General features: G+C 36.4%; 1 protein-coding gene across 1 annotated transcript in view; it reads left to right on the top strand.

Moving 5' to 3' along the window:
• Nucleotides 1-30: 30 nt before the first annotated feature.
• LOC100329020 (DNA (cytosine-5-)-methyltransferase) overlaps nucleotides 31-22,724 on the top strand; it is a 65,417-nt gene continuing 42,723 nt past the window's right edge. The window contains exons 1-11 of the mRNA XM_085502006.1: nucleotides 31-197; nucleotides 341-389; nucleotides 5,503-5,564; nucleotides 5,671-5,716; nucleotides 6,724-7,214; nucleotides 7,397-7,549; nucleotides 7,666-7,714; nucleotides 8,140-8,220; nucleotides 8,388-8,497; nucleotides 17,981-18,099; nucleotides 18,630-18,722. Of these exons, the coding sequence (XP_085358132.1) occupies nucleotides 151-197; nucleotides 341-389; nucleotides 5,503-5,564; nucleotides 5,671-5,716; nucleotides 6,724-7,214; nucleotides 7,397-7,549; nucleotides 7,666-7,714; nucleotides 8,140-8,220; nucleotides 8,388-8,497; nucleotides 17,981-18,099; nucleotides 18,630-18,722 (1,300 nt within the window). The 5' untranslated portion in view covers nucleotides 31-150. The remainder of the gene's footprint in view (nucleotides 198-340; nucleotides 390-5,502; nucleotides 5,565-5,670; nucleotides 5,717-6,723; nucleotides 7,215-7,396; nucleotides 7,550-7,665; nucleotides 7,715-8,139; nucleotides 8,221-8,387; nucleotides 8,498-17,980; nucleotides 18,100-18,629; nucleotides 18,723-22,724) is intronic.

Genomic DNA, 22,724 nt, shown 5'->3' on the forward strand with positions numbered 1-22,724 from the left:
ATAATTGCATCGACCAACGTGAACTTTCCCGCCAAATCCATTCACAACAACTCAGCTGATTGCCATTGGGTCGCCGAGACTGTTCATTGCTGCATCATCTTTTCCTGAGTTTTTGCAAAAAAATCACTGCTTTTCGAGATTAAAATCACTATGCCGTCAAAGGTGGATGACTCAATTCCAGAAGAAGTTCGAGGAAGGTTAGTATAATTTAAATTCGTACATTTTACAGGAGAAATGACATACAACGTTGACATTCGAGCACTAGTACAATCTTAGTAATCGCTTTAAATTTGTGATTTAAATTACCGAGCAAGAAATAAATGTTTGTTGTTTTTCACAGACTAGCTAAACTACAGAAAGACTATGAAGCTGGTTCCGTGAAAGACAAGGCAAGTGATTTGTGTTTTAATAATATTATTGTTGTTGACACGTGTTTAAAGAGAAAGAAAACATGTCCTTACATCACCTTGTAGCATGTAAATTAACACGCTGAAATTAATAATGGTTAGAGTATGTCATTATTTTCATACCATATTTCTGTGTTCAAGTCCGTGTTGTCTGTGATGTGATGCGGCCATAGTTGTATTTATGAGATAATAATTTAGTTTTATAAATTCAAAATGAAAACAAGAGTGGCAAATTTTCATAATTTACATTCACCTTTAAAATTATGGCCGATCACAGAATTGTGATGTTATTGAAAGTCATCATCTCAAAGTTTGTAGTATCGTGAAAAAAAATGTTTTAAAACACTTTCTTGGCATTTGTTGACCTTCCATGGTGTCTTTTGACCTGAGATGTCAGGAATGTCAATAATCAATCTAAATATTTGCAATCATAAAGAACATTGTGGAAGTAAATTTTATTAGTCCCCATTCAGGCGCAGCCTGAAAAGGGGACTACTAATTCAGGTTATGTCCATAATTCCGTCTCCAACATTATCAGTGAAACTTGGCAGGTTGATGAACATGTCCCCTCCGAGTATGCACGTAATTTTTTTTCCAGATCTGAAAATCCCAAGTGGGTCTTTTTCACGATTTTATCAAAAATTGCCTCTCCCGGCAACATTGACAAAACGTCTGCGCATGCTCAGAATAAATTAATTACTGTAAAATACTTTATTTTTGCTTGCAACATTTTTTTGCTATTTTCGCTGAAGGAATGTTTCAGTTAAAATAAAATCCAGCGAATATACCCTTTTCTTATATTTTAGTCAACTTGTCAAAAATCAATGAAAATAAATTCAATACAAAACACCCAGAAAAAGTCTTTTCAGCGAATGATAATTCCAGCTGAAATAAAATATTTTACAGTAGATTAGATCTGTGAGTAAGGCTGCTGTTATTACGGCACGTGATTTCTCCATTGTGTGCAATTTATTATAGTACTGTTTATACATGTATTCTGTTTGGCTCAGTGGTCTCATTCACTCGTTACTAGAAGAACTAGTAACTTTATTTGATTTCAAGAACTTCAAGAAGGCGGCATAAGAGACGTGTTTGCAAAGGTAAGTTTTCCAGTTTATTGGGGTACGATTGGTGTACATTTCGTGACGTACGGACGTGAATATTATGATGATTGCCAGCTTTATATTCTTGTGAAAAACCAAAAAAAGCAAACAATTGTCTCTAATCTACAAAACTAGTTTGTGAATTGTATACCCTGTCAAATTATCTGCAACGGACCACAGTCTGTGAACGGACCGTGAAATCGCCCGTTTTTTCGGCAGTTTTTTTTTTTAATGTTTTGGATATTTCATTCACTCCTGATGCCTAAAAGAGTCTAATTTATATTTTACCGTAGTCATTGACACCTATTCAAGAGTATCATGTTTATTGTGAATAGCGTGAATGGGTAAGCTTCGATTCGACAATGGGCTGTTATTTCTGTGAACAATGTTAAATTATTCTTTGAATGCTCAGTTTATTTTTTTGAAAACAACTAATTTTTCGATTTAAAAAAAATCATGCCGTTTTCCCCGTCAAAATCAAAGCATAAAGATCTTGCTAAACATCGGTGAATCCCCTGTTGCGTTCACCACGAGGTCACTGAGCCGTCATTAACATATTTAAATGACCAGGTGAACTGAAATAACATGGCGGATATTGCATCGCATCGCATTTACATTCGACCAAAATCATTCGTTTACGATGAAACTAAGTTGAATATTACTTCCAATTCATAAAAATTCAACGAATTATTTTTTTGTGCGTATTATAATCATTACTGAATAATAATAAACAATTGCAATACTTCGAAAACAAGTAAGTTATTCACTTGCGAAACACAGAATGACCAGATTGTGCTACCGTGATCATTTGCTACCGGTACTAACAACTAAGCAATGTATTCGTGTTTGTATTTATTCGAAACTTCTTTTAGAAAATACTTTACTTTTCGTAAACTTTACTGAATTTTTGGGGGGATTCAATTCCAACATTTCGAGATGCCAAACCAAAGGCCTTTCACTCTTTGAGTGTGACACCTAAACCAGAAGTTTTATGGTGTATAAACTGGCACTAAATGAAAAAGCCGTTGAACCTTATTCAAATTTATAAGTACATGTTATTATGTATTTAATTATGAAAACTGACTAAATTAAATGTGATCTTATTTTTAATTTGAACAGAATTATGATTTATATCGGTAATGACGTTTTCATCCAATATTAATAGTGCAATTGTTAAAATGCCTACCTACACATTTATTGTTTTTGTTTCTGTTGCCCTGAAATAGACATTTGTAAAAAAAAAAAATTTAAAAAACATGCTTGATTCAAATTAAAAAAAAAAAGATGTAGCCATGTAGCCCCTTCCTGTTATCTGTTTCCAACTTCTTCCAGAGTAAAACTGGTGAAGCCATGTAATTGCCATACAATCATAAACTGTGGGAAAACTTATATGTTATTGAAAATCTTTATTTTGTTGTCTGTGAATTAATATAATATTTGAAATGGTGCAAAATATTCTCAAGCAATTGGTTTTCTGGTGGCACTACACTGTGCATTTATGCATGATCTCAGCTTACTAAGTGATGATGGTGGTTGAAATGGAAAACTGAATACAAAAATCCAGTAACATCTCAAACGAATTTCCGTCTGCTGTGAATGCATGTTTCGTTACATCAAATAAATAACCCAATTTTATTGAATTGAATTGAACCCAAAAACATGGTACCAATGATCTGAAATTTCAGGAGTGCTCGCTGAAGGTTTATCAATCTTGCTTATTGTCTTGTTCTTTACCAATCCTGCATTTCAGTTACTAGAATTTATACTAAAAAAAAATAGTTTCTGTTTTTCTTCTAATAATTCGGCCACTCTCAAAAACAAATATTTTTCCATGGTCGAAATGCAAGAAGAATACAAAACTACTGTGATTGCATAGCGATACCTGTAGGGCCATTGTCAATTAGTTCGCCTGATCAACACAGCGTTATACATAGGGCTGATATTGAATCACGGAGAGTAAAATCTTGTGATACTAATCTCTAGAACCGCTCAGATTGATACATACCGGTATGTCTTATGAACCCACATGTGTATATATTTAACAATACTCATTTCAAACTTTTTTTTTTTTACAGTGGTGCTGTGAACTGCTTCAATTTTGCAAGGCAATTTTTTCTGGGTTCCTACAACATGGAGTGTCAGGGACTTTATTGAAATTTCATAGAATCCTGAATATATCTAGAAGTGAAAATTAAATGGTTTACAGTATTTTATACCCATTAATAATGATGAAATGCAATAATATCACTGCACTAAAAAGACTTCAAACAATTATTGTTACTTCTCCATTGAAGGTTATGAGCAGACCAACCTTTACTGGCTTCCTTAATTATTACATGTACTTGCTCTGAAAACATAGCTTTTACAATTGTTTAAATTAACAGATGTTGTTCTATGTACAATGAATACATTTTAAATAATAAACCTTACTGTATTAATAAAAAATTGTATTTGACAACATGAGAATGATTCTGATGCCCAGTGGTGATGTTGAAACAAACCCAGGTCCTGGTAATATACTAAGACCTGATTAACAAAGAAGTCATGTACATCAAGGTTCACTCAGATTTATGAATGCAGTTTCTTGAGCAAGTATACATGTATGACAAATAGTTTTGTTGCACTTGTGTACTCTGAGATTCTGAACATGGGTCAGTGGAAGTTTTTAGTTGTCAGTACAAAACTAGATTATGGGAAATCACTTTATGATGAGTTGTACCCACATAGAGTACATATTCATTCACCTGTTTGCAGATGTTCCTTGTACTACTTTATAATCAAATAACGGGGACTGTGACATTTCATGTCTTGTTATTATTGAAATTGATCTGTTGCTCTGTTGATGATTTCATTTCAATTAGCAATTGGTAAAAAGTAATGAATAAGTTTTAACAGCTTTCATGACAATGTATTACCACTACAGTGATATAATCACTCTTCAATACAGCGCTAACTTGTGTTTATATTCAATTTTTAATTTAATTGATGGGGGCGGAATCACCACATTCTACCAATTAAATTTCAGTTTTTTTTTATTCTAAGAACTAATACAGGGTTTTTCCTAGAAAAAAACTGCTGGAGGGGGCACTGCAATTCAACAGCACCACCAATTGGGGGAGATGAAGTTAAAATAGAGCATTCTATGGCTTCTTTGGGGCCAAAATTAGTATCAGACAGGTCACAGTTGAAAACTGTGCCAATTTGTGATCCCTGGTCAATCAGAATTTTATCGTTGCCAGATGATCTGCTCCCCAGGGTAAGAGGGTGCATGGCCATGGCATGAGGGTGTTGCGCACATGTTCCCTTGTTTAAAAAATTCTCTGTAATTACTGGATTGGGGTATACAGTTGGGTAGACTTTTCTGAAGTCATATTTTTGTCATCTTCATCTAAGGAAGTAAATGAACAATGTACTTACAAAAATAAAGACTAATTTGCGTAAAATAAAAGATTGAGTTTTATCCAAAAATATGGGTACAATATTATTGTCTTCTTAGACCATTTACTGCATGGAACACAGAAAAATTGAAACAGATATGTTCCCACATGCATTACTTTATCACACAGTGAAAGAAAAGCTAGTTTTTGTTTCTTCAGAATTCCCAATAAATTTACATCCTTTTTTTAAAATCCCTGAAGGGACATCCAATTGTGGGTTTCCTGCATGTTTGTATGGTCTTAAATTTTTTTTTTGGACATTCTACTACCCTGGCACCAGTTCAGTCAACCAACACATTTTCACACTATAGCAGTAATGGCAAGACCCGCTTTTACAACATTTTGAAAGTAATCAACTGAAATAAGGCTTATGAGTGAAGTTTCAGAAAATGCAGTAATTCAAACATTGTTTTATTTTGAATAATGTTAGAGCCAGTGAACAAGAATTTGTTATGTGCAATGGTAGCTGTGATAATATTAATTAACATAAAGTTGGAACACATGGTCGAAAATTTAGTTTAGTCAGTGTTTATAATTTTGTGAATTTATTTTCAGAATTTTGCTGAACAGAAATCAGAGCTGCTGTTAGAGTTCCTTCCAGAAACATTGCAGAAAAGGTAGTATTTCAGATATGATAATGGAATAAAATTGGTTGATTTCAGTCTAGTGTTATTTTCATATAAAGAATGTGATTGCTGTGATTATAATTGTTTTTAATTGCAGTCTGACAACATTGAAGGAAGATTTGAAAGATGAATGTTTAACAGAGGTAAACTTCTCAGTACTGTTATAACAAGCATATAACTTGTGATAATTTCCATATCATTTCACCCTTTGCCTCGTATATCATGTCGTTACATTTTTCTTTTCTCTCGTTTATCTTCCTTTGTTTCACAAGTCCTTCATCAAAGACAAGCAGTAGAGGTGCATAGTCGATTAAAATAAATTGTGCATTCAAAGATGCTTTTTTAGCGAAGTGTGCAACAGATTTTTCTGCTGCTGGAAAACACTGGGAGGGGATTACTAATTAAAAACTCAAAATGAGCAAAATTAAATTGATCGTAAATTTGGATTACGTTGTTTCTGTCAAAGTGTAATGGCTGTTAATTTCCAGCCAGCACTGTCAGGTGACAAAAAATAACCTGTTCATCAAAATTGATTTGTTTCCTATATAACCAAAAACATTCATATAAATGCAAAAAAGCATTGTTCAATGACCCTATCTACCCATATTTTTTATCGAAACTTAGTCGTGTTTTACTATAAAAACCAACAAACCCATTCATTTCATTTTAAAATTTTGAAGGCAGTTGATTCCAATGAGGGCATTGCACATTCACTTCATTTAAAAAACTTCCTTGGGACAATAGAAAATCTCTTGTTTCATTTTGAAATGTAATTGAACAAATATTTATAAAAATGAAGGGAATAGGTTTGTTGTGTTGATAGTAGTTTTTTTAGTACCCAAAATTACTTTGTTCATTTACTTCCTTCCTATCACGACTAAGGAAATCAAATTATTACGGCTAACTGCAATTTGTGGTAATTCTTTTGTAATTATAATTGTGTATTACATATAAATGGAGGATTCTGATATAAATAACCCTTTATAAAAAGGATACAAACCCTACCTGCCTCCCAAATATTACTAGAAATGCAGATTTTCTTGAGTGTTTCCAAAAAATCATTAAAATGTTATTTGTCATAGATTAAATTTATGATTCTTATCTCACCATTTTGATGCATGTTCAATGTTTTTTTGTTTCACAATTCCAGAAAGGATACTGCAAGAAAGTGTTGTCGCTGCTTTCACAATACTTGACAGATCTTCCTGCAGTGTCTACCAAGAATGGCTTAAGTGAGTCTAGTCAATCAGAGAGTGACAGTGGATGTCAGTCTCAAACTGACCAATCAACTGATCAGCCAGATGGAGACATCAGTTTTGAAACACCAGAATGCACCAGCCAATCAGACATGTCCAGCAAAGAAACTAGCCAGCCTGATGAAGCCAGTAGTCAGCTGACTGCAGATGAAACAAGTCAGTCTGATATGGAAACTGACCAACCAGATGGTAAAGCAAATGGTCAATCCATGAAAAGGAACAAGGGTCGTCCTAAAGGTCCGCAATTAAAGAAAAAGAAATCTCCTGCAAGAGGTAAAACTAGCGATACCTCAGATGTTGATGATACATCGCCACAATCGTCAAAGAAAAGCAAGATTAAGAAGGATTCTAAGCAGCCTAATATTGCATTAATGTTTGCAAAAACGTAAGTAATATTACTAACATAGCAGAATATTTTGTGAAGGGATTGTTACTTGTGTATCATACATGTACCTGGCCATAGAGCAGTTTGTTGCACGGAATTTTGGGTGTGTCTATCACATACATCCACAAGTGTCCTCCAATGTATTGAGCTATGTTTGTAACATTACTTCTCTATACATGCAGACCTTCAAAAAGAAAAACATCTGAGCAATCTGATGAAGCAGAGGGAGGATTTAATTGTGCCGGTGTAAAATCGGAACATCAACACGAGAAGAGGATGAAAATTGGGGATGGAAGTGAAACATTTGATGATGATGAAGATGAAAAGAAGTTCAAGTAAGATTTCTCCATATTGTTGTTGAATCAAAATGATAGCAAGAAATAGACATACAGACAGTTGCTGATGCATATCATTTTGTTCTGTGAATCAGTTCAGGTTTTTTGTATTTCAGGAAGGATTTGCGCCCTAAAACAGAAAATGATGAAATATCTGCAGTTGCTGTAAGTTTCATCTTTAATTGGATAATTTATAATAGTCTGCTCAATGATACCATTTGCATAGAAATTTTGTAATTAAGCCTGCCTGCCTTTCAATGTAATATTGGCGATGTGCTCTTGATCTCATTGTTTCTGTATAATTATTTTAATTATCGGTAAGGCAAATTATACTTCTCAAAAGATGTGTATTCCCCAAAGGTTGCATCTTCTCACAAGAAGAGTTAAATTCTTTTCTCGGTTATTTTTTTTTCTAAGCACTTTAAGCATTAAGGTTAAATTATTGTATTAGATTTCTTTCATAAGATTCAATATTTATACTTATTCAAATAGCTGGATGTTGTTTACCTGTAGTTGATTTTTCAGTTCATGTCTCGTGTAAGTTTTACACCTTTTCTAATACTATTATTAGTATTGTATAATTTGTTCAGCCTCCAGTTCGCTGTACTGAATGCAGACAACTCTTGGATGATCCGGACTTGAAAACATTTCCTGGTGATCCCGATGACTCTGTAAGTGATTATTTGGTATATTAACCTATTGTAAAATGTGAAAGTAGATTTTGAAAAATCGTTGCTGATTAAATAAATCGTCTGTAATATCTAGATAGACACTCGGTGTATGGCAGTTTCACAGATCTAAACAAGTCTCCTTTGTTTGTGTCATTGTGTACAAATAGGTTGATGAGTTTATCATGTTGACTGACCCAAGATTATCATTATTCACCGGTGATGAGGAAGATGTGACTGGATATGAAGATAGACCACAACATAAATTAACAAATTTCAGGTGTGTACAGAGACTATAAACTGTAGTTGCCATCAGTTATACAAATGTATGTGCTGCAAGGCATATTCATGTAGATGAATGCGTTGTCATGAAATGAATCATTTTTTCATTGGTACAAGTTCAATTATTAGTCCCCGTTCGGACGCAGTCCGAAAACGGGGACTTATGTTTTGCCCTGTGTGCGTCCGTGCGTCCGTGCATCCGTGCGTCCGTGATCACCTGTATCTCGAACATGCATGGACCGATTAATTTCAAACTTCACTCATACATCACACCTTATATGGGACATACGCACATGCATTTTTTTCATGATCCGATTAACGATAGCCGAATAGCGGCCATTTTAAGGCCGAAAATGCATCAAAATCGCACATTTTCACCATTCCGGTCCCGGATCTCAGTTATGCATGGACGGATTTTGTTCAAATTTGGTACATACATTAAACATAATAGGACCTTGATGCACGTCTTTTTTTTTTTCGGATCAAGTTCGAAATGGTCGACTGGCGGCCATTTTGTTAAAGAATTCAGTTCTGGATCCGTATCCAAGACATGTCTGGATTGATCAAGTTCAAACTTCACACACACATGGTACATCATGTCACAAATAGATATGTGCATTTGTTTCATGATCTGCTTAACAATAGCGGAATGATGGCCATTTTAAGGCCGACAATGCATCAAAATCACATATTTTCACAATTCCAGAACCGGATCTCAGTCATGCATGGATGGATTTTGTTCAGATTTAGCACAATGTGTTGTACATATGCAGGTGCATTTCGGTCATGATCTGCTTTGAATGTATATGTCACTCAAATATGAACGGAACGGGGACGTGTCATTGACAATGACTTGTTTTTAATATTTCATTTGTTGAGTTGGAATTTTTCTATCATTTAACCCTTTTCCGGTCAAGTCGGTGAAAAACCGCCGTCAATATGGGTATGCTAGAATTTTCCACTCCAGCTAGCTAACTGGTTAAGTCGTTGAAAAACGGCCTGTTATTTAGGTTGCTCAGACGGTCAAGCGTTTATAATACGTTGTACGGAACCTGATATTTTACACTTGCGAAATTATGGAGGGAGAGAATTTGTTTTCGATTACGCCAAGTCAAATAAATTAACCAAGTAATAAAGAATGTAATTCTATACTCTTGTCTGCTCATTTCACTATTTTACCGTCACAACGCGACGTTTGCGACGACGTAAAAAAACCGCCTTGACCACATTGCAAACTGCAGCATTACAACCGTATTTGAACGACACGATTCACGGTTATAACGGTAGTAACGTATTTTGACCAGCTTGGCAAATAGTCCCGGCACTTAGAATGAATAGCATAACGGATTCCAACGGCTGAGCTTGGAATGTCGGCAATCACCAACGTAAAATGACCGGGACAGCTGGTGGGAAATATTAAAGTCCACATGATTTCACCGTCTGAGCTAGCATATGCAATTTTATGTGTATGCAAATTGTAACCAATCTGTGTTCGAAAAAATAACATATTTATTTACATAACAATAAATATTCAAATTGTGGGGAGATGCAGTCTTGTGGACATCTGGTCGTTCAGTATAAATATGGCCGAAGAAAGTGAGATAAAGCCCAGACTCGCTGTGTGCCTCCTTTCCGACACATACGTTAATATGCCGTCCTATACAGATAGAAAGTGTTTTATGAAGGCAAGAAGGAAACTGAAGAAAACGCGTCAATCGTGCAGTGGCACGGGGAGTGATAAGTTTGACATTGACACGACAGATTTTTCACCAGCAAAGCGTGGAAAAAGAAAGAAATCCAAAGCAAAGGAAACATTTGACGTCGGTGAGTTACCAGCCGAGCGTACCACGGACACCAGTGATAATAGTCCACTCAAGAAAAGGCGTAAAAAGAATAAGAACAAACGCAAGTCGGAGACTGTCTCCTCTGTCAATGAACATGCGATTACAGAAGAAAACCGTTTGAAGGACTGCAGGGGCAAACCAGGAGGCAAACGTAAATATCGAAGACGAACCGTAAAGTGGTTGAATCGCCAGCTGCCGACAAAGCAGATGCCGAAGAAACGGAAGTTGGTCACGCTGAAATACAACGTGTCGTCGAAGATGTGATACAATTTTTGCAAGACAATGTTTGCGATTCGGAACCGTCGACATCCGCCACAACTGCCAACGCAGAAAAGCAGGGGCTGAACATATCGACCCAGCGAGTACGCAACAAAACGTCGATGTCACCAAAGAAATGGTACAAGAAAATGTATGCGGTACAGAACAATCAACACTTGCGAGTTTCCCCGAAAAACAAACTATTAAAAAACGTGTTGTGTATGCACACGCATCGCCAATGGACACGCGTGATGATGAACTTGTATTGGACGAAAAAACGGGTGAGCTACGACACAAAATACCAGATGATTTCATAGTTGCAACTGACAACGATACAGATACAGATTCAGAAATCGATGAAGATCGTGCTGAGAATGACGATTTTTTAGAGCAACGTTACCCACCTGTACTCGATAGCGACATTGAAATTGAATCCGACACAGAAATTGGTGCTACATTCGATTATGTTGCCTCCGGCACTGGTGAATGGAGAATGGCCACGGAGGAAGACGGCGATATATTTACTATTCCAGTTTTTGAACCCGAACCTGGACCAACTTTCGAACTGCCTTCATATGCTCGTGAGGTGGAATATTTCTACAAATTTATCCCACCAGAACTGATAGAACTGGCTTCTACCGAGACTAATAAATACGCCAAATATCATCAAAAATGCATTGCAAAAAAATTAAATGCCCGCTGGCGTAATACAAATTTCATTGAAATGCAAGCATTCTTTGGTGTGATGATATGTATGGATGTTGATCACAAATCAGCAATCGACGATTATTGGTCGAGTGACCCCTTTCTGCAGAACATGGGAATTGCATCAGTAATGACTCGGGCCAGATTTCAAATGCTAATGCGTTATTTTCATTTAGCTGATCCAGTAAATGACCCACGGCGGGATCCTGACATTGAACGTCGCCGTCAACGATCAGAGGCCGACCCGTTGTATAAAATCAACCCGTGGCTGAAACCCGTACTCGAAAATTGTCGGCGATACTACCAGATGGGACAGGAAATTTCGATTGATGAGGGTATGATTAGATTCAAGGGACGGTCCAAGTTTAAGCAGAGATTGCCCCACAAACCCGACCGTGATGGCTTCAAAATATGGCAGGTGTGCGACTCGACAACGTCTTACATTGCAAACTTTGAACCATATTTGGGGGTGAAATATAAAGCTACAATTGAGGGGAGAAAGAAAGAAACTGGGACAATCAAGAAGACAACACACCGGTTGCTACAGCCCTTCACAGAAAAAAACCATATTCTTTTCTGTGATTCGCTTTTTACGTCAGTTAACACAGCCCTTGAATTACAAGACAAGAAAGTGTACATGGTCGGTAGTTTTAGCAGACGAAATCGGAAAACCATGCCGCCGCAATTAATTCCTGAAGGGAAAAGCAAGAAGCTGAAATTGAAAATTGGTGAAATGAAAGCAGCAACTAGACCGGACGACACTATCAATATTACTGCATACCAGGATGACAGCGCGCAAATATTGATTTTAAATACAGTCTATCCCCCACTGGCTACGTCGGCAGAAGCAGTAGATGACTAGAGACACGTGCCTGTATCGTTACAATGTTACAGACATCACATGGGTGGCGTGGATCGTTCTAACCAAAGGCGAAAATACTATCACACGGGCAGAAAAAACAATCGTTGGTGGATCTACATGGCCTGTTACCTCATAGATGTTGCATTGGTCAATGCTTATGAATGTTTCAAGGCATTGAATCGCACGACTAAAGTAACGCACAAATTCTTCAATATCCGCACAGGTAAACAACTGATTGGTGGACACTCGAGTAGAATTCAAAAATCCATAAGAGAAGTTGGCTCTCTTCCAAGTAACACGTCATTTATTCGTAGTGAAAACATGGATTCGCACGAAATATGCAGACTATCCGGGCGTCAAAAATCGTGTAAGCAGTGCAGCAAGGACGGGAGAAAAACTGCGAGTGGCCGATTATCAGAAACATCAAAAGGATGCCCAATTTGTAAAGTTCACCTTCACGCGGGCGAATGTTTCGCTGCTTTTCATCACAACATGGCACTGAGGGGAAAACGCACCGTGGGAACACAAACACGAAGTACAGAAGAGCAGCCCTCGACATCAGGCAGACGCATGGGAGCAGCCCGCCGGGGTGGACGACTAAGAAAGGCGTACAACAAATAAATTTGGGACTTATTACAGCGTCACGAACTGTACAATAGTTTGAGTTGGTGAAAATACCTTATCGTTAATTTAGTTTCATGCTCAGTCGGTATTTATACGTTTTAATGTCAGGATAGTTCATCGGGTCTAGTCGGTGGAAATACGTTTCTGCGTGAGTATATATACACGCCAAGTCCCTGCAGTTACGTTCTCGCTAGTTCGTTTTATTTCAAGTCGTTAAATATACGTTGAAATATTTAGTTGGTTAATGTGGTCATGTCGGTGAATATACGTTACCGTGTGAAGGTAACCCCGATCAAGTCGTTGCAGTTACGTTCTCGTTCGTTTCAGTCTCAGTTTGAGTCGTTAAATATACGTTGTAAGTGTGGACTTACTCATACGGTCAAGTCGGTTAATATACGTTAGAGCTTGAATATAACATCAGTTAAGTCACGGAAAGTACGTTGTAATATGTTACACATGTAGTTCAAGTCGTTGAATATACGTTGCAATTTGAAATGTACGCTAACGGGTCGAGTACGTCAAACACGTTTTCCCCCGTACATGTCCCAAATATCCCCATACTCACACGTTTTTTTTCTTCTTACTTCGAACTTGCATTCATGTAGTGACCTTGTACTTGCTTGTAATGTGTTTTCAATTAAGCAATATTTATTTCAATGTTTAACACGCGTTTATTGAGACTGTACAAAGGGCAAAACATCGTTACTTAACGACAGTAAAAAATGTGTATTGAAATAAAACGGTGATTTTTTTTATACGAGAAATTGTTGTCCATGGTGGTAATGAAGTGTGTATGCAAACAGATTGCAAAAAATGTGAAAACTGTGGTCGATACAGTCTGTTAACTATGGCCTATTTTTGCAAAAATGTCTGGCAGGATAGCATGCTCAGATGCTGGCTACTGGAGTGCATTGAATCATGACCGTTTTTCAACGACTTAACCTGATAGCGTGAAACTCCCCTGACCGGAAAAGGGTTAACTGTTTCGAAATTTCCAGACTTTGGTAGCACTGTGAAAACTGAAAAGTTCTAATAATGAATCTGTTGGTCAATTGCTGCAATTTAGAGTACAGTACTCATTTCGCCCAACCTCCCGCCCACTTCTGATTTTGATCGTTTTTTTTTCGCTCACTTTGTTGAATTTGGCCGGACAATTTCCGGGTTTTTTTTTGACCGCGCAAATCCAGGAGTATCTACTCGTGTGCTCGCTTGCCTGACAGCGCAACCGCCCGCATTTACAGTTCATTACCTACTGTTTCATGTACAAGTGTATCATTTTTGTTTTTAGGATGTTAAAATAAGAATAAATACAATCAGAAATTTATAGAACAACCGTTGAAAAAATATGGTGGATCACACTGCCATATAAAATTGGTAATAATACATGCGCGTAGTAATAATGTCCACCATAAACCAGATCGAACCTTGCACGCATGGTTTGGGTTTAATGCTGGTCAAGTTGTAGTTATGTAAATCCATGGCAACTATAACAATATTGAAGAATATCTGCAGGAATAGTAAGACTGAAAAAAACGACCAATCGATTGTTAGAGTGACCGTACTGTATAATTTGTCAAACAAATACAATAACTGCAAATGTAATGTCGGCCGGCGCCCATCTTACTTGTCCGAAGTTATCGAAGCGACATCAATGGAGATCACGTTTTTTAACTAGGCGGCAGGCAAGCGGACTAACACGTTACATAAACTTGTTGAATTTAATAATTATGGTTTTTATTTTTGCGCCCAATGTCTCGTTATAAAATAAAGGATTCAAATTTTGCAGGGTATTCCATTTTGCCAACTCTGAGCGAAATACTTCAGAGAGCGCTGTACGTAGTTCACTTACAGCCAAAACAAAGTCAGCTTGTACATTAAATTGTGAGACGCGACAAAACAAACGCTGTCAGTCATAGATTTCGTGAATAAAAGAACAAAATAAACTCAAAGGTGCCGACCACAAGCGTTGGAAATAAATTGAACGCGTTTCTAAGAGGAATCGCACCTGCATCTCGACGACGTCTTGAAAGATAAAAAGGAATCAGTGTCGGGGAACCATTGACATTGTTTGCATGAAAAATCTTATACGAAAGTTCGTGTTTTTTTTGTGTATCTTTAGGAATACTCAGTTACAAACACTATGGTACCTGAATCCCGATTAATTCATAAATATGAATCGATAAGGGTCAATTTCCTGCAATCCTTCAAGATAGCCTTGAGTGGAGATTGAATTTGACTCCGAAAATCTTTCTAACGATGACCTAGAAGATTGCCATGATTGAGTGCCACAATTTCTGTTTTAAGATTTATTCGGTACAATACAAATGTTCACCCTGAACAGAGGTGGACATACAGTTTTAGCGACCCAAAGAGCTCATTGTCAACACAGACAAAGCACTACGATAAAGACTTTCTGTTCCCAATAAATAATAATAAAAAAAAAGACTTCCCCTTCCCGACATTATGCTTTCTTTCGTCTTTTCTGGGGGGGGGGGGGGGGGGGGCTGAAAAAAAACTGATTAGAAATTTTTATTAAGAGCATTTCATAACGAAATGTATTCCATCAGAGGTACATTACTTGGGGTTTGCAACGCGAATAGTACTGTATGGTGACATTGTCGCATACGACTTGTTTACCACTTCCATGTGACTGAGAATGTTCTAGAACCGTACTGTTTGGGTGGACTTTTTAGAAGCTGGTTGAATTGGTAATAGGACACTGTAGAAGGCAATAGAAGGTAATGGAACATTCTAGAAATTTGTAGTAAGTTCCAGACTCATCATGTATGCTGATGTAATGGTCTATTTATAGACAGTGTGGGTATATATAGGGGAGTTGTTCAGCACTGAGTTCAGATCGGGGATCTCGTTGAATTGTATTGGAGTTTAAGTATCTAGTCATTGGAGTAGTGGAGTTTTACCGCGTTATTGTACTTGATGTTTGCAGAGTATAATACCAGTACTAGTTGAAACCTCATCTGTTGGCTTCGTGTTCTTATTTTATCATCACCGCCAGGGAAGTCTTCTGTTACTGTTGCCATTTTGGTTTTTGAACCATCACACCTGTACTACATGTAGCTATACCAATTACGGTAATATTACGTTGCGTGTGACAGACATGTCAAGATCCCATTCAGGTCTCATCTCGTAGATAGCGAGACTGATGCTACGACCTTCAAACATGAAATAGGCGGTTTGTAATAATCAATAAAACATGTATTATTAATACATCGAAAATGTACAGAAAATAAAGTTATCGTAATCCGTCACATCGTGAGCAGCTATTTTGGTCCACCTGGACATTCCAGTATCCTAGTTACCTCGGGCATGCGCATTCACATTTTTCTGAGTTGGAATGCTTATGCGAGAGCGAGATTGAAACGGGATCTTGGTATCATGTCACCGTAGTTGCAAACCCCGAGTAATGTACCTCTGATTCCATATGTACCCATAGATTATTTTCATAATTACTGATTACACACAAATATTACAGAAAAAAAAATAATTTGCTATATTATCTATATTTGTGACTGAAAGGAGCTGGATGAAATTACAAACTCATGTATGAACAATAACTTTAATAAATATGATTTTACTTGGTAAAAATATTGTATTTTTCTACATAAAAACAAAAGAATTTCACAATGTCGAAAACGGAAAGTCTTTATTACCATTGTGTTGTTGGTTATAGTTGAAAATGAAACATCCAGGTGAACCTGCTCATGAGGTCGCAGGAGTCTGTTTTCAACAGCCGTATATATCTAACTGCGTCACCAAGTTTCCTTGGTGGACCACGAGCTATGTTCCTTGTTTGCACGTTATCATGTTCACACAATCGCAGACATTATTTGTAAGGGTGTCCTTTGAAATGGCACATTTTCTCGATGTTTTAGCGAGTACTCCGCGGGTATATGGCTTGTTCTCGCATTAGCATAATTTTCATAGAGTTCACTCATCGCTTTCCCACTTGCATTTTTCATTCTTTTCTAACTTTTTTTGCACTCTAATATGTTGTTGTTTTTATCTTTCTAAACATGAAGTTTATTTTTAATTGAAATTCAACGAGATGATTTGAATTTGATGACGATTCGAATTTATCCACTTTTACAGTGATCAATATTTCGTTCGAGTTGAGTCTTGCGGTGTTTTTCGTCAAAGTATTAAATACAAGTGCTTTCAATTGGGAAATAGTATAATTATATATTGCGTAAGTGAAAGAGTTTGATGAGGCTGCCAGTGTGTCACAACACATTTTATTTATTTCCAACACGCGTGGTCCGCTCCTCTGATTGCGTTTATTTTGTATTTTTATTTTCGAAATGCATCACTGGCTGCGTTTGTTTTGTTTTATGTTTTCATCTCTTTCATTTTTCGTCCGGCTGCTGCCAATCCAATAATTCGTCACCGCATGTACTCAGACAAGCGATTAATCGTCAGTCATTATACTAGTAGTTTAAGTCCAATTGATTTGCAGAAATTCAGCTATGCCATGATGATATGTGCAGTTTTGTTTTGCGCACCCAGACACGATCAAAAGTTAACCAATAGATTTTCTGAACTACAGCATTCGTATTACTTATGCAAATTGAGTAAGGGTCATAGTGCGAGTTGCGTTCGCAAATAACAAAGTGTCAAATTATTTTGAGCGCCATTCGGAATAAATTTAGTCAAAATCACACACAGAAACACACACACAACACACAAATACTAGTACTCAATCCATATCGCGATTGATTGACCAGTTATGTAGCTGCTTGAACTACGCACACAAGGACGTAAATATGTAAATACAGGTCACAGTTCGACTTGCGTAGCAAACGTTACAATGTGTCAAGTGAAGGCATCTGTCCCCCTTCCCAATACAGAGAAGCAATAGGCGTTGTATTTTGAATCGTCATTAAAACCTAAACTTATTACGAATAAAAACATAAGTTTATAGATACAATGTACGATCATCGTTACTCCAGCGGTCAGTTGGCAAGCGGATGATGTTTCTGAAGCCAGCCTAAGCAAGAAAAAGCAGTCTGTTTCCGGTCAGAAAGCAGCAAACGGTCGGAAATTTAGCGATAAGCGGTCGGGGGGGGGGGGGGGGGGAGCGATAAAAGTGGGAGGTTGGGCGGAATGAGTACTGTACCTGTGGTTGGTTGCTATAGTAACATACACTAACAATTGATTTCATATTTTGTAGCGTCTACGATAAGAACACACATCTGTGTGCATTTGATATTGGTCTGATTGAGAAGAACAAAGAGTTGTTTTTCAGTGGTCATGTCAAACCAATCTATGATGAGAATCCATCAATTGAAGGCAAGTGATTTTGTCAAAAATTCATCCAAGTTTAGAAGCATTTGCTGATTATCTTGATTGTGCATGAATGTTTTTTATAGAACCTTGATATGCATGCCACTTTGCTTTGCAGATTTGATTAAAAAAAAATTGTCAACTAGTGTTCAATTGTATTGATGAATTCTGATCAGGAGTTGTATCTCTGACTTATCTTGACAATACCTCTTAAAACATTTATAAATATATATGTATATGTGCATGCATTTTGTGATCTAATTCAAGATGGCCGAATAGTGACTGAAGGTTTATCAACATGAAGTATTTCTGCTTATCCAGAAATCTGACTCTGTTGTGTACAGACAAATTTTGTCATTTTAACAAACTAGGTTCCAAAGTCACGTCTCTAACGTGCCTTAACCAATCATATTCAAACTTTACACAAATGCTTTTTCATATTTCCAACGTTTATTTATCATTGGGACTTGTCTATACAGTATGAACTTGTATATAAAATGAACAGGGACTGTTATGTCATGATTTGTTGTTTGCAGGTGGTATTGCTACTAAAGCTATGGGTCCCATCAATGAATGGTGGACTGCAGGATTTGATGGTGGTGAAAATTCACTCATTGGTTTCAGTACAGGTAACTAATCTTCATTTTAGTAACAGGGATTTGCTATACAGCATGGTCAGAAAGTAATCCTTATTAATACATGCGCAAGCCAATTCATTCCTGTTGGGAAGAAAATATATTGTATGTTCCCCAACTGAACAAAGAAAAATACCAGGAAATAAAATACTTGTTTTGTGTATTCCATTTTGTGAGTCTATTTATTCTATATTTAATCTAGAAAATGAATGGCCTTTAATATTATTTTAGTTTATCTTACAGTTTCTTGCACTATAATAAGTTTTGCTCAACCTCCTGCTTTTATCACTTTTATCGACCTGTTATCAGTCCCTGTTCATACGGAGTCCAATAAACACTCAAACAACTCGCATCATGTTATATATCTCAGGATTTTCATTGACAAGGTCTTGTTGCTCAGATCTTTGGCGACCAGTATTGTTTGTCCGGAAACAGATATCACATTGATGTTGTTTGCAAAGCAGACAATCATATTGCATACATATTATTATAGGTAATTATGTACAGAACATACTTGAACTTCAGATAGGGCTAGTCACCATCCCTTGGATCTAAAATGATGCAACAATAAATCACTGTAAACCCCAGACTGCATTATTAGTCATCAGAGTATAAACAGTGGGTGTGTGAGCAGGTGATACTTCCACTTTACGCCTTCAGGAAATTCAACATGCAGTCACAATAATGAGGGATCGAAAAGCAATATCAGCAATAGAGAATATTGAATGGTACTTGGAAAGTGTCGGTATGGAATTTGTGATAGCGAAAAATATTGATTTATAAACATTTGCCCATTTTTTTAGCTCCGCTGTCGACTTTGTCGAGCGGAGCTTATCATATGAGTGATTGTCCGTCGTCCGTCATCGTCCGTGTCAATGTTTTACTTTTTCGACGACTTCTTGAAAACTACACGCCTGAATGCTTTGATACTTGGTGTATATGTACCTTGGGTAGACCTTTCTCAGATTTGTTCATTTCATGATGATATCTTCAATTCTCTAATTTTGGTGAATATTTTTGTCATTTTTAGTAAAAAGTGATATTTTCGACTTCTTGTTGAAAACCGCAAGTGCAATTGCTTTGATATTACATATATAGGTACTACATGTGGACCTCTCTCAGATTTGTTCAATTTGTAATGATATCTTCAATTCTCTAATTTTGGTGAATATTTTTGTAATTTTTGGTAAAAAGTGATATTTTCGACCTCTTGTTGAAAATCGCAAGTGCAATTGCTTTGATATTACATATATAGGTACTACATGTGGACCTCTCTCAGATTTGTTCATTTTGTAATGATATCTTTAATTCTCTAATTTTGGTGAATATTTTTGTAATTTTTGGTAAAAAGTGATATTTTCGACTTCTTGTTGAAAACTGCAAGTCCAATTGCTTTGATATTACATATATAGGTACTACATGTGGACCTCTCTCAGATTTGTTCATTTTGTAATGATATCTTTAATTCCCTAATTTTGGTGAATATTTTTGTAATTTTTGGTAAAAAGTGATATTTTCAACTTCTTCTTGAAAACCGCAAGTCCAATTGCTTTGATATATTATACGGCAGAGCTCCAGAAGGAGTACCTACACTTTATGCAAATTTTTTAAAATTATGCTAATTTATTCATGACGTAGCAGTTTCTGTGCTCATGAATATTCATTAATTTGTGGCTCAATACATTTTAAAAGGGGCGATATATTATTTTTGGGGGAAGAGTTAGAAAGGGGGATTAGCAAACCTTAGGGGGTCAATACAAAAGAAGGGACCCATTTGGAGAGCAGCCATGCTCCTCGTGTCTGTTGTTGCACGTGACCTACAGCTGTCAACAGTGTTCGTTCTTCGACTGTGTTCGTTCTTCGACGACATCGACTGGCTTCCATGTGGGGTAGTATTCTTGTGTTCTGTTTTCCTGACTTGAGTTTTTGAAACCGTTGTTTATGTTTTTAACGTCTTTCATGTCTTTTGTAGGAGTGTCCAATCCGTGATTCGAACTTGCGATCTTTGAGTTCCCAGCGCACTGTCTTGTCCACTGTACCACGAGTGTCTTCACACAGGAGTTTGGATTTAAGTCCTACTCATAGGAGCACTGTCTTCACTAGCATTCAAAAATCTAACTAAACATACTGGATTCGAACCAGCGATCGCTCACATTGCTGACATAGTACAACTGAGCTATGTGGGTAGTCATGCAAATTAAATAATTTGTTGTCATATTTAGCTTTATTGCCAAATGGTGTTTGCGAGAAAAAGATGGGCAGGCAAGGGAATTGAACCCAGGTCCTCCTGATCACTATGTAAAGAACTGACCCACAAGACCACAATGGATTAACTGGATGTGTTTGCATTTGATAAGACTATATAGTGTGTATATATATAGAAATACAACATATTTCTATTATTGAGTTACAATTGTCCAAAAAAATTGCCAATTTTGTGTTTTTACTTGTGTAAACTACATGCATGCCATAACCCGTTAGTGTACATCTTGCCAATTGGGTGTTTGCCATTTGCGTTGCCCATACCTGATCCGACCCTAACCCTAATGTCAAGACACGTTCCTGTTAATAATTCCGTTGCCCATACCTGACCCGACCCTAACCCTAATGCCAAGACACGTTCCTGTTTATAATTGCTCAATAATGATACTCTGCTGTGCACTGTCTGCGGGTACTGTAAAATGACTAATTTTCATTGGGTTTAATTTTCACTGATTTACCATTTCAGGCATATTAAGTGGGTTTTAAATTCACGGTTTCGTCATTTAGATAATGTGTTCTATGCTAAATTGTACATATTCACTGTGTTTTAATTTCGCGCATTTTCCAGTCAGCGAAATAAGCTAAATTAAAACCCAGTGAATAATTACCCCATTTACAGTAAGTTGCATTGATGTCAACTGATTAAACAAGTCGCATTTAAGTAATTTCCACTATTAACAAGTGGTTAAATTGTGACAATAAATGTGTGGACAAATATTTAAGATTAATTTTGGTGTAGACAACTCTCGTTTAATTATTTTACACCATTACAAGTTGTTAAATTGAGAGAATAAATGTCTCAACAAATATTAAATACTTAGTTTGATGTAAACAACTCACGTTTGATTAATTCCCACAATTACAGGTTGTTAAATTGAAAGAATAAATGTGCGGACAAATATTTTAGACTTATTTTGGTGTAGACAGCTCTCGTTTAATTATTTTACACAATTCCAAGTTGTTAAATTGAGAGAATAAATGTATGGACAAATATTTTAGACTTATTTTGGTGTAGACAGCTCTCGTTTAATTATTTTACACCATTACAAGTTGTTAAATTGAGAGAATAAGTGTGCGGACAAATATTTTAGACTTATTTTGGTGTAGACAGCTCTCGTTTGATTAATTCCCACAATTACAAGTTGTTAAATTGAGAGAATAAATGTACGGACAAATATTTTAGACTTATTTTGGTGTAGACAGCTATCGTTTAATTATTTTACACCATTACAAGTTGTTAAATTGAGAGAATAAATGTGCGGACAAATATTTTAGACTTATTTTGGTGTAGACAACTCTCGTTTAATTATTTTACACCATTACAAGTTGTTAACGTCAGAGAATAAATGTATGGACAAATATTTTAGACTTATTTTGGTGTCTACAGCTCTCGTTTAATTATTTTACACCATTACAAGTTGTTAAATTGAGAGAATAAATGTGCGGACAAATATTTTAGACTTATTTTGGTGTAGACAGCTCTCGTTTAATTATTTTACACCATTACAAGTTGTTAAATTGAGAGAATAAATGTGCGGACAAATATTTTAGACTTTTTTTTGGTGTAGACAACTCTCGTTTAATTATTTTACACCATTACAAGTTGTTAAATTGAGAGAATAAATGTATGGACAAATATTTTAGACTTATTTTGGTGTCTACAGCTCTCGTTTAATTATTTTACACCATTACAAGTTGTTAAATTGAGAGAATAAATGTGCGGACAAATATTTT

Source organism: Saccoglossus kowalevskii, chromosome 8 (assembly GCF_978046115.1).
Source record: "Saccoglossus kowalevskii chromosome 8, keSacKowa6.1, whole genome shotgun sequence".
Lineage (NCBI taxonomy): Eukaryota > Metazoa > Hemichordata > Enteropneusta > Harrimaniidae > Saccoglossus > Saccoglossus kowalevskii.